At 37.8% G+C, this 13,297-nt stretch overlaps 1 protein-coding gene and 1 pseudogene across 1 annotated transcript in view; both read right to left on the bottom strand.

Moving 5' to 3' along the window:
• MYO16 (myosin XVI) overlaps positions 1 to 13,297 on the bottom strand; it is a 951,959-nt gene that overhangs the window by 39,149 nt on the left and 899,513 nt on the right. The window contains exon 34 of the mRNA XM_006894620.1: positions 11,113 to 11,204. Coding sequence (XP_006894682.1) covers positions 11,113 to 11,204 — 92 coding nt within the window. The remainder of the gene's footprint in view (positions 1 to 11,112; positions 11,205 to 13,297) is intronic.
• On the bottom strand, positions 6,167 to 6,908 carry LOC102861785 (annotated as a pseudogene).

The following is a 13,297-nucleotide window of genomic DNA, read 5'->3' as shown; positions in this document are numbered from 1 at the left end:
CCTTAGTCTCCAGTCTGACATCATTGCTCTTCAGTACTCTTGAGAGGTCCCTCACAGCTAACATTCCCAATGCAATTCATCTCCTGATTTCCTACCTGCTATTACCAAGATCATTGACTGTGGAACCAAGTAAACTAAAACTGTTAACTATCTCAATCTCTTCACCATCCATACTGATGCCAATTGGCCCAGTGGTAAGAATCTTTGTTTTCTTGATGCTGGGCTTCAATCCATATTGAAGACTACAGTCCTTGACCTTCTGCAACAAGTGCTTCAGGTCCTCAGTTTCAGCAAGCAGGGATACCATCTAGAATATTCTATGTAGCATTCTGGGCATTCTACCTAATTTTTACTTATTCATGCAGAAAAACAATGACAGCTTTCCTCAAATTATGGTTGAAACTAAGAAGTAATAGATCTGATAGTGACACAATTTTCTTTCATTCTTTATTTTTAAAATTTAACATTTTCCATTCTGAATATGATTTTTAAAAAAATTCTTTGTTTCCCCCCCCCCAATTCTACTGACATTATGAAGTTGACTAGAATCCACAATTAACCATATTTTCTCTGTTGCACCATTACTTTCTGGCCTATAAAACAATTGTACGTTTCCCATCTAGATGGCAAATGTGACATCACAAGGTCTTTTCATAGTTAAATATATAGATTTTCTTCTGCTTTCTCATTGCTGTCAAATTTCTCATAAAAGAATTCTTCGAGTTTGTATCAGTCAGGTCTCACTAGATAAAAAGTACTGGATATGTGAATATATTTAGGGTATATATGCATATGGGACAATTTCATGAAGAAAATATGCAAATTTAGGATTTTTCTCCAAAATTTTATCTATAAGCACTCTACTTCTTTAACTTGAAAATGAGGCAATTTGACTTACTCAATAAAATGTAAATTAGTGCTGTCATTTGGTGTATATAAGGTGTATATAATATGTAGGTCATGACTGGTGAATATGGACTCTCTGAGACCTTGGCTATGTGAAATAGTTTTCTCTGCCAGGTCACCATGTGTTTATAGATCATATACGAAGTCTATTTTTTTTTCCTTTCTGAAAGTGTTTCGCAATTTTTATTTCTTGCCCTGTGCCTTACAATTATCCCTTAATGATTGAATTAGCTATGTTCACATTTCAATATTTAGCCTAACACACAGTTTCTTTCTTTTCTATGTTATAATGAACTCATATGACAAGTAAAGCTAAAATAGAAGACTTTAGATTTATTTAGAACTTTAACAGTTTTAATTTTGTTGAAATGTAGCATCACAAAAACTTCTTAGATGATTCAGTAAAACAAACCACATGAAAATTTGTTTCTTGATGTGGATCAATTGTATATTGATTATGTTATGATTTTTATTGCTAATTCTAGCTGGAAGAGGGCAAAATATTATAGTTTTAAATGCTTGATTGCCACTTTTTAAAAATCAGAGATCTATGACATTTTATGATGACAATTTGTACGGTATAGATATTAGTAATATACCTTTATGCATTTAAGAAGGACAAAAACTTTGAAGTTTAAATGATACATACACAAAATGAGAGAAAAAAAATTACTGTGGAAATTTGACTGCTCAGAAGAATAAGAAGACACAAGGTAAAAGTTAATAAAACTTAGATTGTAATGAAACTAAAAATAAGCCATGGTCAAATGAAAAATAAAACATCTCATTTTTCAATGTCAAATGTAAACTCCTAAACAGATGTGAAACTAGTGATTTTTTTTTTTTTTGCCAAGGGTAAGCAGTAAGCATTTTATCCATCCCTTCTGCCACTAGCTTGCCTTCAAGACTGTCCCTCCTGTGTGTTTCATGCTTTCACTCTATTTATAATCCCTGGGTTTATCCTGTGTCAAATTACCTGGCCCATGTCTGAGTCAGCAGAGACTTGAAATCAAAGCAAAAATGGTTACACAGTCATTCTGGATTGGAAAATATTCCTAGCATTTCATTCACTGTTGAGTATTTCACCACTAGGCAACTTCTTCATGACAAATAGCATAAAAAAGTTTTTAAAATATTTAAAAATATCATAAATGATAAGTAGATCTAGGCATATTTCTCACAAATGATATCCAATTCTAAAACCAATATAAAATTGTATAAAGAGCCTATAAAATTCCGGATTTGAGCCCTTCAAAGAGCCCAAAGCCCCACTCAAGGACAAATTTGTGGAATTCCATGATGTCACACATTTGTGCTGCTTTTATTTACGCTTGCTGCTAAGGACAGTCATGAATGTTTTATCCTGGTTCACAGCCTGGACCTGCTGAGTCTTCTAAGAAGCACAAATGCAAACAGATCATCATCATTCAGATCATGTCTAACAATTATGTTTTTCAAATTTTATTTTATGTGAAATTGATTTTATTACTTTTGTGGAAAGATATTCTATTTGGAAAATGATTAAAATGTTATGGTGTCTATAATCTCTATATTGGGGAGATAAACAACTATTTATCATGCTTGGAGAGATGGTGGGCCAGTGAAAGAGAGGAAGACCCCCACTGAGATGAACTGTCACAGCGACTACGGCAATTGGCTCAAGGGTAACAGAGATGGTGAAGGTGGCACAGGATGAAACAGGATTCAGGTCTCTTGTTCATAGGTTCACTATGAGTTGTACTCAACTCAACAGACCCTAACAGTAACAACCCTTGTTAACAACAACCCCAGCTGATAATGCTCTGTGTCTATATTTAAACAATATTAAGAGTTTTTCTGTTCAGTGTAAAAATAGAGAAAGAAAGATAATTATTTGCATACAAACTTAATTTATGGACAGCAGCAATAACATTAAATTGATCTCTGGTAGCCTAGTGTTAAGAATCTGGGCTGAAATCCCAAAGGCACATGGTTTGGAGCCACCAGCTTCTCTGGAAGGATGGGTGAAATCTTCTCCTGTGCAACTAACTGCCTCAGAAATCCCACTGGAGGTCAGTTCCTACTTGATCATACACAACAACAAGAAAAAGTGTGTAGTTAAACTCTTATCTGCAAACAACAGAACACAACTCTGTCCATCTTAAGTAGCTATTCACTTTATTGGGAAGCTGAAAGAAGACCATGAATTGAAAGGAAAATATCTGGAAAATGGGCAGGAACCAAGAAGGAGTCTGTGGTTGAGGGGCAAACATAATCTGAATGGGTCTGAATTCTGCTCTATCCTGTCCCATCCTCACCATCTCCAACATGTCTGAGCTCATTTTTAAGTCACTGTATGAATCCATCTTGTTGAAGGTCTTACTTTAGTCCTCCACCTTTGCAAGCATAATGTTCTCCTCTCAGGACTGGCCCCCTCCTAAGAACATACTCAAGGTATGTGAAAAGTTTCATCATCCTTGCTCCAAGGAGGTTTCTGGTTAACTTTCTCTAGGACGAACCTGTATGTTTCCTTAGAAATCTGTGGAATATTCAGTACTTTTCTCCAACAGCACAACTTAAAGGCATCTATTCTTCTTTCATCCTTATTCATTACCCAACGTGTGTGTGTGTGTGTGTGTGTGTGTGTGTACCATCGAAACAGATCGACTGGCACAGGAGGAGATTGCCCCTCCTTCTCCAGAGGAGCATCTGGTAGATTAGAACTGAGTGCCTTTGTGATTACAGCGCAGCTTCTTGCCACTAGGTCACCAGAGCTCCCTCATTACCCAACTTTCAGATGCATAACAAGCAACTGAAAAGACTATGGCTTGTAGCATGTACACCTTAGTCTTCTAACTGATAATACTGCTGTTTAGTACTTTAGAAAGGTCCCTGCCATCAGATTTTCCCAGTGTGACTTGTCTTTAGATTTAGTAACTGTTGGTATCATGAGTGTTGATTGTAATTTCAAATTAAGATGAAATCACAGATAAATTCAATCTTTCCGCTATCTCCCATGATGTTGCCTATTGACCTGATGGTGAGGGTTTTTGTTTTCTTGATGTTGAGATGTAGCCCATGTTGAAGACTGTAATTCTTGATCTTCTGCAGCAAGCACTTCCTTGTTACTTTGAGGAAGCAAGGTTGTGCCATCTGCATAACACACGTAGTTGACAATTCTTCCTCCTAGCCTGAGCCCACATTCTTCATAAAGTCCAGTTTCTTGATTTATATGTTTAGCATGTAGATTAAATAAACATGAGGTATATCTTTGTTTATTTTAAATCACATAGAGTTCCCTTGCATTGTCCTGACAACAGATTCTTGGTTTAGGTATAGGTTTCACATGAGCCCAACTAAGTATTCTGAGAATCCCATCTTCTCAAGGTTAGCCATAATTTTTTTGTTATTCATACAGTCGAATGTCTTTGCTTAGACAATAAAACACAAACATCTTTCTGGTTTCCTCTGCTTTCAGCCAAGATTCATCTAAAATTAGCAATGATATTCCTGGTACCATGACCTCTTCTAAATCCAGTCTGAATTTCAGACAATTTTCTGTTAATGTACTGCTCTAGCAACTTTTAAATAATCTTCATCAAAAATTTGCTTGCATATGATATTAATGAAATTGTTTGACAATTTCCACCTTTTGTTGGGTGACCTTTTTGGGATATAGATCTCTTCCAGACAGTTGGTCAGGTTTCCAGATTTCTTAGCACAGCAGGTAAGCACATCTAGGACCAGATCCGTTTATTGAAATACGCCATTTGGTATTCCAGAAATTCCTGAGACCTTATTTTTTGCAAATGCCTTCTGAGCAGCTTGAACTTGGTTCTTCATCATAATAGTCCTTTCGTATTATACTTCATTTGCTACACAAGGCAAACCTAATTGTGGCATGTCTGTTCTCCTCATACCTTCCATTATGTCCTTCCTCCCCACCCCCAATCTATTCTCCATTGACTGAGACTATCTCACATAAAAGAATCCTTAGTGTAAAAGCAGTAAAGCACTGGGTTGCTAACTCTTTGGTTGGTAGTAATGTCCTGGCAATCTGCTGCTGTAAAGATTTCAAACTCACTCTCTTATTCCAAGTCATAATGACTTTCCACTGGGTCTCAAAGGCTGTTATTCTTTATGAGAGGAGAATGTTTATTTTGTGGAAAGCCTTATGGAATTGAACTGCCAGCCTTCTAGTTAGAAGCCTGACACATTATGTACTACTACCTGACAAGGACCTAGGAAATATGACGGGGTAGTTTCTTCTTCTTCTTTTTAACAAGCCTCTGGGCAGATTATTGTGGTCACAGTGGACATACAATAAAGATAATGATAATGGGTGCTACTATCACTCCATCTTCCCATCCAGCAACTATAAATTATTTCATCAGCTACCTTTTCTCCTTCTCACCCCATATAATCTTGATTTCTTTGAAGGTAAAGGCTGCTTTATCTAAAGGAAGTTTTATCGAATGTTCTAACTCACATCCTTTTCCCATCAGGAGTCATTCCAATAAAGGAACTTAAGGCTTGCCTTTCATAGGAATATTGCCATTAAAAGCTACAAACATTACTATCGAGGACCCCTGGAAAGGAACAGCTCAAGGAACCATGTTCATTTTCTCTCAAGTATATGAATCTTTCTGGATGAGGAAGACCGCAGAGCTGCAAAGATGGAGAAGGTAGGTGACCTCATGATTCCACTATTTTACTCAACTCCTCTAGACTAGAGAGTCTGCAGGGTTCAGCACATGAGTCAAAGGCATGGAGCTATTTTTGGTTATAGGAAACAGAATAAATAGTCCAGATCTTTGTCCCCATAAAGATACTTCTTGGATGAAGTGAGAGCCACTTGAAAAGCTAGGTCGTTTGATTTCCACTTTGAGATCAGAGCCCTACAAGCAGCCAGGATTTTCTGATAATGGAGCACACAGGCACTCAGCCTCTCTTAGCACTGGCAAGAAGAGAAGTCCCAGAACGAACTCTCCGGTTTACGAATGGAGATCTGAGGCTCAGAAGACGTTAGGTGACTTAGTGAAGGTCACAAAGGAAGTCAGTAGCACAGTGAAAACCACTTCCAATGCTTTTTCCATGTGGTAGTTATGGCAAAATTTTCATTGTACTCTTTGACATGGAGGAGTGAATACTCTGTACTCTGTGCCAGGCCTTGTGTCATAAGGAGCAGAATATCAAGCTTTTGGATTCTGTGTAGATGTCAGTAACCTCTGGTTCTCTTGGCTCGGGTCCCCACCCCTTCTATGGAAAGTCAGGTCCTAGGTCAATTAGTCTTGAAGTGGCCAGGGCTCCCGCCAGAGCTTGAACATTCTCCCTGCATGTGGCTCAGGGTATCTTTATCTGTAAACAGATGGAGATTAATCTGCTCACACTCCCTCTTGATTCCACACTTAAACAAGCACCCAACCAAGCCCTCTTTCTCCACAGAAGCCATATCAGGGTCTCAGGGATGGGACCAGTAAGCGGCCAGCAAGGGGACCTGGTTGAGTTAGATGCCGAGGTTGACCCTTTGTTTCTTATTAGTTGGGCATTCGTATAAGAGCCTTGATTCCATTGGTGTTTCAGCTTCCTCTTCCAGCCAGAGTGAGCTGTCTAATGGAGGGTTCTGCTGAACAGTGGGAGTACCTTCGCCACTTGGGTACTGAAATTTATGTGGGATCTTCTGGGGCTGAAAACACACCTTTGCAGCCATGCTGGGGCTCACAAAGCTGATGGTTGAGGGCTGATCTCTGGAAGCATTCACCATGGTAGATGCTAAGAGCCTGTGCCCGGTGTCTATATGAGGTCCTAGGGTTGCAATACAGTATAGGGTGGCCAGCCTCCCCAGTCACCTCTACCACCTCACACTCCACTGTTGTCAATGACATAACGAGCCTGCCATGATGCCTTGTGGTGCCTAGGTTGTCAATGTAGATCATCAGAGAATGAGGCCTGCTTTTACATGGTAGCCTCATTCCATGAGCATCCAGCGTCCTGACTGCAGGTGAAGCAGAGGCGAGCAACATTCCTGCCAGACACTATCTGCTGCTGCGGTCCCGCACCCAGAGGAAGAGTAGATATACACAGCTGCTCTTCTCCCACACAGGGCAGGGGTCCTGTGCCCAGGCAATGTGGCTGTCATCCGTGAACCCTGGGCGCCCCACTGTACAATGTGCCTAGTTCTCAACCTCGCCTCAGGACCAGGTGGAGTGCATCGTCATCCTCACACGAGAAAGCTTTTCTACAAAGGCCAGGTAGATTTGGGCAGGAAGGATGTAGAACAAGGTTGGGTTTCGGGAGGTGACCCCGCTCTTGTTTTTCTGCTGGAATAGAGACGCATGATGTCACTTTGTCCATGATCTTGGAGGTTGTAAATGGACGTTAGTGGGGACCCAGTGTCAGTCCCGCCCATGGGGCCCTGCGGCAGCTGAGGCCCCATCCCTGCGTCCTCTTGCTTACTGCATGGCCATGGCCGCCCTCTCTGCAGCTTTCAGTGTAGGCCCAGTCGCAGCAGTGTGGGGTCTAACCCTTACTCCACCCATCACTACTGCTGCCTCCTTCAGCCTTGGCACAGGGTAGTTTATTCTGTCTTATTCAGTATCCATAGATTAGAACTGACTAGACAGTGCACACCAACACCTCATCTCACCTTTAAATATCAAGGCAGGAGAGGGGAATAGGATCTATTCTATTTTCATTGCCCAGGAAGAGTTGCTTAAATATATAACTGCTAATTCCAAATACTCATTATGTTTACTTTTACTTTTGGCCAGACATTTTTCCTTTATTTTTTTCTTTTTAATGCAATGACTATTCCATCTCTTTCAGAAGAAAATGGTAAATTTATTTTCAGGAATACAGCAGATTATCCTGACATCTACTCAAACACTGAACACAATAATTTCCCCCAATTATATTTGGCATTTTATTACATGTCTTGTTGTCTTTATACCAATGCCAATATCTTTTATCTTACTTAGGGAAATTTCATTTTTAACAATCACAGATGTAATTAATTAAAATATAAACAGGGACTCAATTTTTTTTTTCAGTAAACATTTTCTTTTACTGCTACATGCTCAATCCATCCTCATGAGATTTTATAGAACTTTTATTTAATTGCATTAGTAAAAAATGATCTAAAGCTTCTCATGTTTGCATGTATTCATCCTCTCTCTATAAATGTCACACAAAAGATTAATTCTGAGAGACATGTGAGTATTAAATGCACAGCTTCACATAGCTCTCATAGCTTCACAACAGTGAGGAATGTGTCCTGCCATAAGTATTTCCATACTTTTGCATAAAAGAGAATGAGCATAATTTTCCATCTTCTTAAAGGAAAAATGTACTGCAAGATGTCTGGAGGCTGCTCCTTCATGAGAGATGTTTGTATTTGAAAACAAACCCCCATTGAAAACTAAGAAGGGGAAATTATTCCTGATGACCTTTCCCATCTCTTTTGGTATCTTAGCCAAATCTATGAAAGATTAGAGGAAAAGTTACAGAGATGCCTGTTTTTGTACCTTCTTTCCTCTGTATGAACAACACTGTAGTGAATTTCCTGATGTCAGATGGTCTATCATTATGTTATAAAATGCAGGAGTCAACCCTGCAATAAAAATCAAGCCTGTGTTCATTACAAGTAGGTCCCCCATCTTATATAAAACATCTGTAATGCTTAAAACGTAAAGTATATGTATCTCTAAGGAATAGGGGAAGCTGAGGATTAAGGTCTATTATTAGAATCTATTATTACAACCAATCAGCATTTTCTTTCTATTTCAGGACCTATATCAGTATAAATTACTTCAGCAGATGATGCAAGAGTTATTTTTAACAATAAAATTATTGATACATCTCACTACATCATCAATGCCTTAGTGTTATTTATTTAGCTCTGAATTGAAAATATGACAAGATATTCATATTAAAACTGGTAATTTAATGAAAACATCTACATCTTTGCCTGAATTATTTTTTTTAGATTTTTATATCAATGTATGGCATAAGTTATAATCTAATTTCATGTAAAATAACATAGCTAATGCAATGATATTTGACAGTATCAATAATAAAATTTTTAATATTGTGAGTTTGTGTGCTTTACTGCCAAAAGAATGTCAACTTGAAAAGTCTTCTTGATATGTTTTATAAAGTGTTTTGAAGTTAAAAATAAAAATTAAAGAATATTAAACTCCAGGATACAAATATTTTTTCTTTAAAAGTGCATATATATATGTGTGTGTATATGTGTACATTCATATATACATATATGTGTATAAATACATATATAATAATCTTCTTTATTTTAATTAAATATTTAAAGCCAAACACCTTAAAGTATACACACGAAATCATTGAAACATATCTACACTCTTTTAACTGTCCTCATTGTAATTTTATAGTGTTCCCATTACAGTTAGTAAAACCTGTGAATGCTGAAACTTGTATCAGAATGAAACTTGTCACAGAGCAGGTTTAACTTGAGCCACATAAATGTTCCTATTACTATGAAAGACAGAACATTTTTGAGACACAAGACATTCTTGTCCAGTTTCAGCTCTGACAGATATTATACTTCAAGACGCATCGCTCACCCAAAGAAAGGCATTTCGTTCAAATCCACCAGCTATCCCATGGAAGATAGATGAGCAATCTCTGCCCCTGAAAATCCACTGGAGGTCCCGGTCTGGGTCATTTCTGACTCAACAGTAACAAAAATCCCATACTTTAATTCCAATTATATGGAATTTGGTAAGGAGGTTTGGTGGCCTAGTGGTAAGAACTGGCATTGCAATCCCAAAGGTATAGGATTCAAATCCACCAGCTGCTCCACAGAAGAAGGATGAACAATCTCCTCCCATGTGATTTACTACCTCTGAAACCCATTAGAGAGTCAGCTAAAAGTTGGTTCCAACTCTATACCACACAACAACATGGAATTTGGATTAAGAAAAGAACCTCTGATGGCTTAATAAGGGGTAAGGAGTTGCGCTGCCAGCCCAAAGGCACATGGAACAAATCTACCAGCTCCTCTGCTGGAGGAAGATTAACATTCTCCTCCGATACCATTTATAACCTGTTGGAAGACCAGTCAGCTATGAGTTAATTCTGACTTGATGGGACAAAACAGCAACAAAAGATGACTCATGTTGTGGAGGTTAATCACTAGATTGCTAATTGAAAAATCAAATGTTTGAATGTACCATCAGCTCTACAGAAGAACGATGGGACAATCAGCTTTCATAATTACTTCAGCCTTGGGATCCTTAAGGGATAGTTCTACTTTGTCCTACATGATTTCTGTATGATTCAGAATCTGCTTAACAACAAGAATATGGCTTAACTGAGATATAAAGGTATTCTATGAAAACACTGGTTCTCCAAACACATGACTTACATGAAATGTTTTTATCGTGTAGAGTCTTATTCTTAATGAAGTTGGATATGGGAAAAGACCTACCAACATCACTTGGAAGCTATCAACTTACCTTTATCCGGCTGTGATTTTAAAGTATCACAACGTACATTATGTCCACAATGTTACAAAATGTTACAAAATCTGGGAATTTCTTCAGGATAATAATTTTTAAGCAAGTAGAACAAAGGGAAGGGAAGGGTGTAGTGTGATCTGAAGAGAGCATTGCTGATAACCTAAAGGCCATGCTTCTCGCCAGTTTGAATGCATCAACCACTCTGTGCGGCAGAGATGAGTAGTCTCATCTTGTTCAATTTCCGTCCTTAGAACCCTGGTCGGCTCAGCTATGAGTCAGCACCAATTGATAACAATGAGAAAGACACACTGATAAAATGAAAACCAACTATGATGGGAGAAAGGCTGATTGGTAAATTAAAGAACAATGGGGGAGAAGGGAGGACAACCGAATTTTCTTTTTAATAAGAAAATATGGCCTTGATCATTTAAACCAAACCAGCAAAAACCCTGACCATTACTGAGTTGATTTTAACTCGTAATGACCAGAAAAGGTCAGAGGTGAACTCCCCATAGGGCCTCCAAGATTGTAACCTTTATGGAAGTTGACTGCCACATCTTTGTCCCAAGCAGTCACTAGAAGGTTTCAACAGTCAATTTAGAGGTTAACAGCTGAGTTTTGTAGTGTTTTATTTTTTATTATTTTAACGGTTCTTGATCATATTTAAGAAATATCTTGCTCATAATGTGATTTCCCAGTTATTACAAAGAGAGTGGTACCTGAGGCCATTTACCTGAGTGGCATGGCTCTCCCGATGTCTCTGGAATGAAGAAGTCGCTGTCCCACTCACCGACAGACGTGAGTATCCGTCTTCTCCAGGTAAACCTATGTGGACAATATCAAATGAGCACTTAATTGGTTTCTGCATCCTCTTAATAATTTGTGAATGTATTCTAATCAACCAAAGCTTTTTCCATGTCAAAGAACAAACATTAACTTTCTAATGAACCATGCAGAATACTACTAGTATTGATAAGATGATTCTATTTAGAAAAAGAAAGAAAATAGACCAGTCAAAGGATACACAAAGCTAATAAAGAAGTACAACATATTAGCATTCTGGTGAGTTGAGAAGTATTAAAAAGGGAGAGAAAGAAATCCTTCCTAGAGACTGGATATAGGTTGCTGAAGCATAAATCAAACGCTGCTGATGGCAGTAAATTTCCATTCATTACAACTATATAGGACAGAGTAAAACTGAAGCCTGGTAGCTTACTTCGGAAAATTAGCCAGTGAAGCCCTATTGATCATGGGGGAAATGGTGTCTGATATTGTGCTGCTAGAAGGTAAACCTTGTAAGTTGGAAGGCACCGTACAGTGATAGCAACAATGGATTCTAACAGATATTTCAAATGATCATGAAAATGGTATGGGACTAAGCAATCTTTGTTACCTTTGCTTGCTTGGTATCATCAGAACCTCTCCAGGTTGTGAAAATCAAAAATATCACCAAACATAAATGAATATTCCTTGGGAAAAATTCAGGGCCATTCATTGCCACAAGTTATTTAATTAGTATTATAAGAATGAAAAGATAGGGACGGGGCGGGAGAGAAAAAAAATGAAAAGATTTAAAAAAAAAATAGCTACCCATCAAAAAAAAAAAAATAGCTACCCAGTGGAATGAATGACATATAGAGAACTTTAATGCAGAAGTGATTGCTAGCCTCATATGAAAGTATAATTAACTAATATGATAAAATTGATTGAATATATACATGATTCTGAAATTAAAAACCATTAGAAACTCAGCATATTTTCCCAATTATGTGAGTTAGCTAGTTCCAAAGGAAAGATCACAAAATCCTATTCAATACACAACAGGGCCTCCCAATTGATCTGCTGGAAAATGAATGCTAGCTTAAGCAAAGCGAGATCTTCAGTTAGTGAGTGAGCATATCATTTTCAGGAGCAGAATATAGGAAAAGATCTAACCAAGGAACTAGTATCAAAATAAGTTCACATTTAAAAATAAGCATATTTTGGAAATTAACAAACAAGTAAGTATTCAGCTGGTAAAATACCTGCCTTCAGGTTGACTACAACCTGAAGTGAAGGGCTTCGGATTCTAGTGAAGGACTCCATCACAGAGGAGGGTCAAGGCTAGATAAAAGGGACAAAATCCTGATTGATAAACAAAAATGTCTAGAGAAACCAATCAGTGAAAGTGTGTGAAGGCAAGGAATTCAAGGCAGGTGAAGGAAATAGTGATCCATTTTTCAAAACTAAAGTATAAATTAGATATTAGCTCTAATCAGTGTAGAATCAGAATCAGTGTAGAATCTCAGTTTAGAATATGATAATGCTAAACGAGATGGAAAAGGCAGTCTCAGTTTCTTTTTTTTTAATAGAAAGAAGCCCCAAATAAGCAAAGTACTCCTTAAAAATAGAAAAAGGGTAGGAGGCATCTCACTCTCTGATTTCAAATTCTACTACCCTTCCATGGTGGTTTAGATAGCATGGTACTGGTACAATGACGGACACATAGATCAATGGAATAGAATTGAGAACCCAGAAATCAGCCCATCTACCTATGGTCAACTGATTTTTGACAAGGAGATGAAATCAGTTAAGTGGGGAAACGACAGCATTTTTAACAAATGTTGTTGGCAAAATTGGAAAACTATCTGCAGAAGACTCAAGCAAGATCTACACCTCACTCCATATACAAAAACCAACTCTAGTTAGATCATGGACCTAGGACTAAAACCAAGGACTATAAACTTTATTAAAGAAAAGCTTGGAAGAACTCTAGAAGTCCTAATTCACAACATAAACAGTCTTCCAAGTATCCTGAATAATCTATAACCAGGAGAAGATAAAATAGATGAATGGGACCTTCTAAGAATCAAATCCCTAAGCACATCCAAAAACTTCTCTAACAGGGTAAAAAAGGGAAGCCACCGACTGGGAAAAAG

The sequence above is a fragment of the Elephantulus edwardii genome, unplaced genomic scaffold (assembly GCF_000299155.1).
Source record: "Elephantulus edwardii isolate Elephantulus edwardi_28Jun2011 unplaced genomic scaffold, EleEdw1.0 scaffold00147, whole genome shotgun sequence".
NCBI classification, from domain to species: domain Eukaryota; kingdom Metazoa; phylum Chordata; class Mammalia; order Macroscelidea; family Macroscelididae; genus Elephantulus; species Elephantulus edwardii.
The sequence above is the reverse complement of the archived record's forward strand: the minus strand, read 5'-3'. Positions and strand labels throughout refer to the sequence as shown.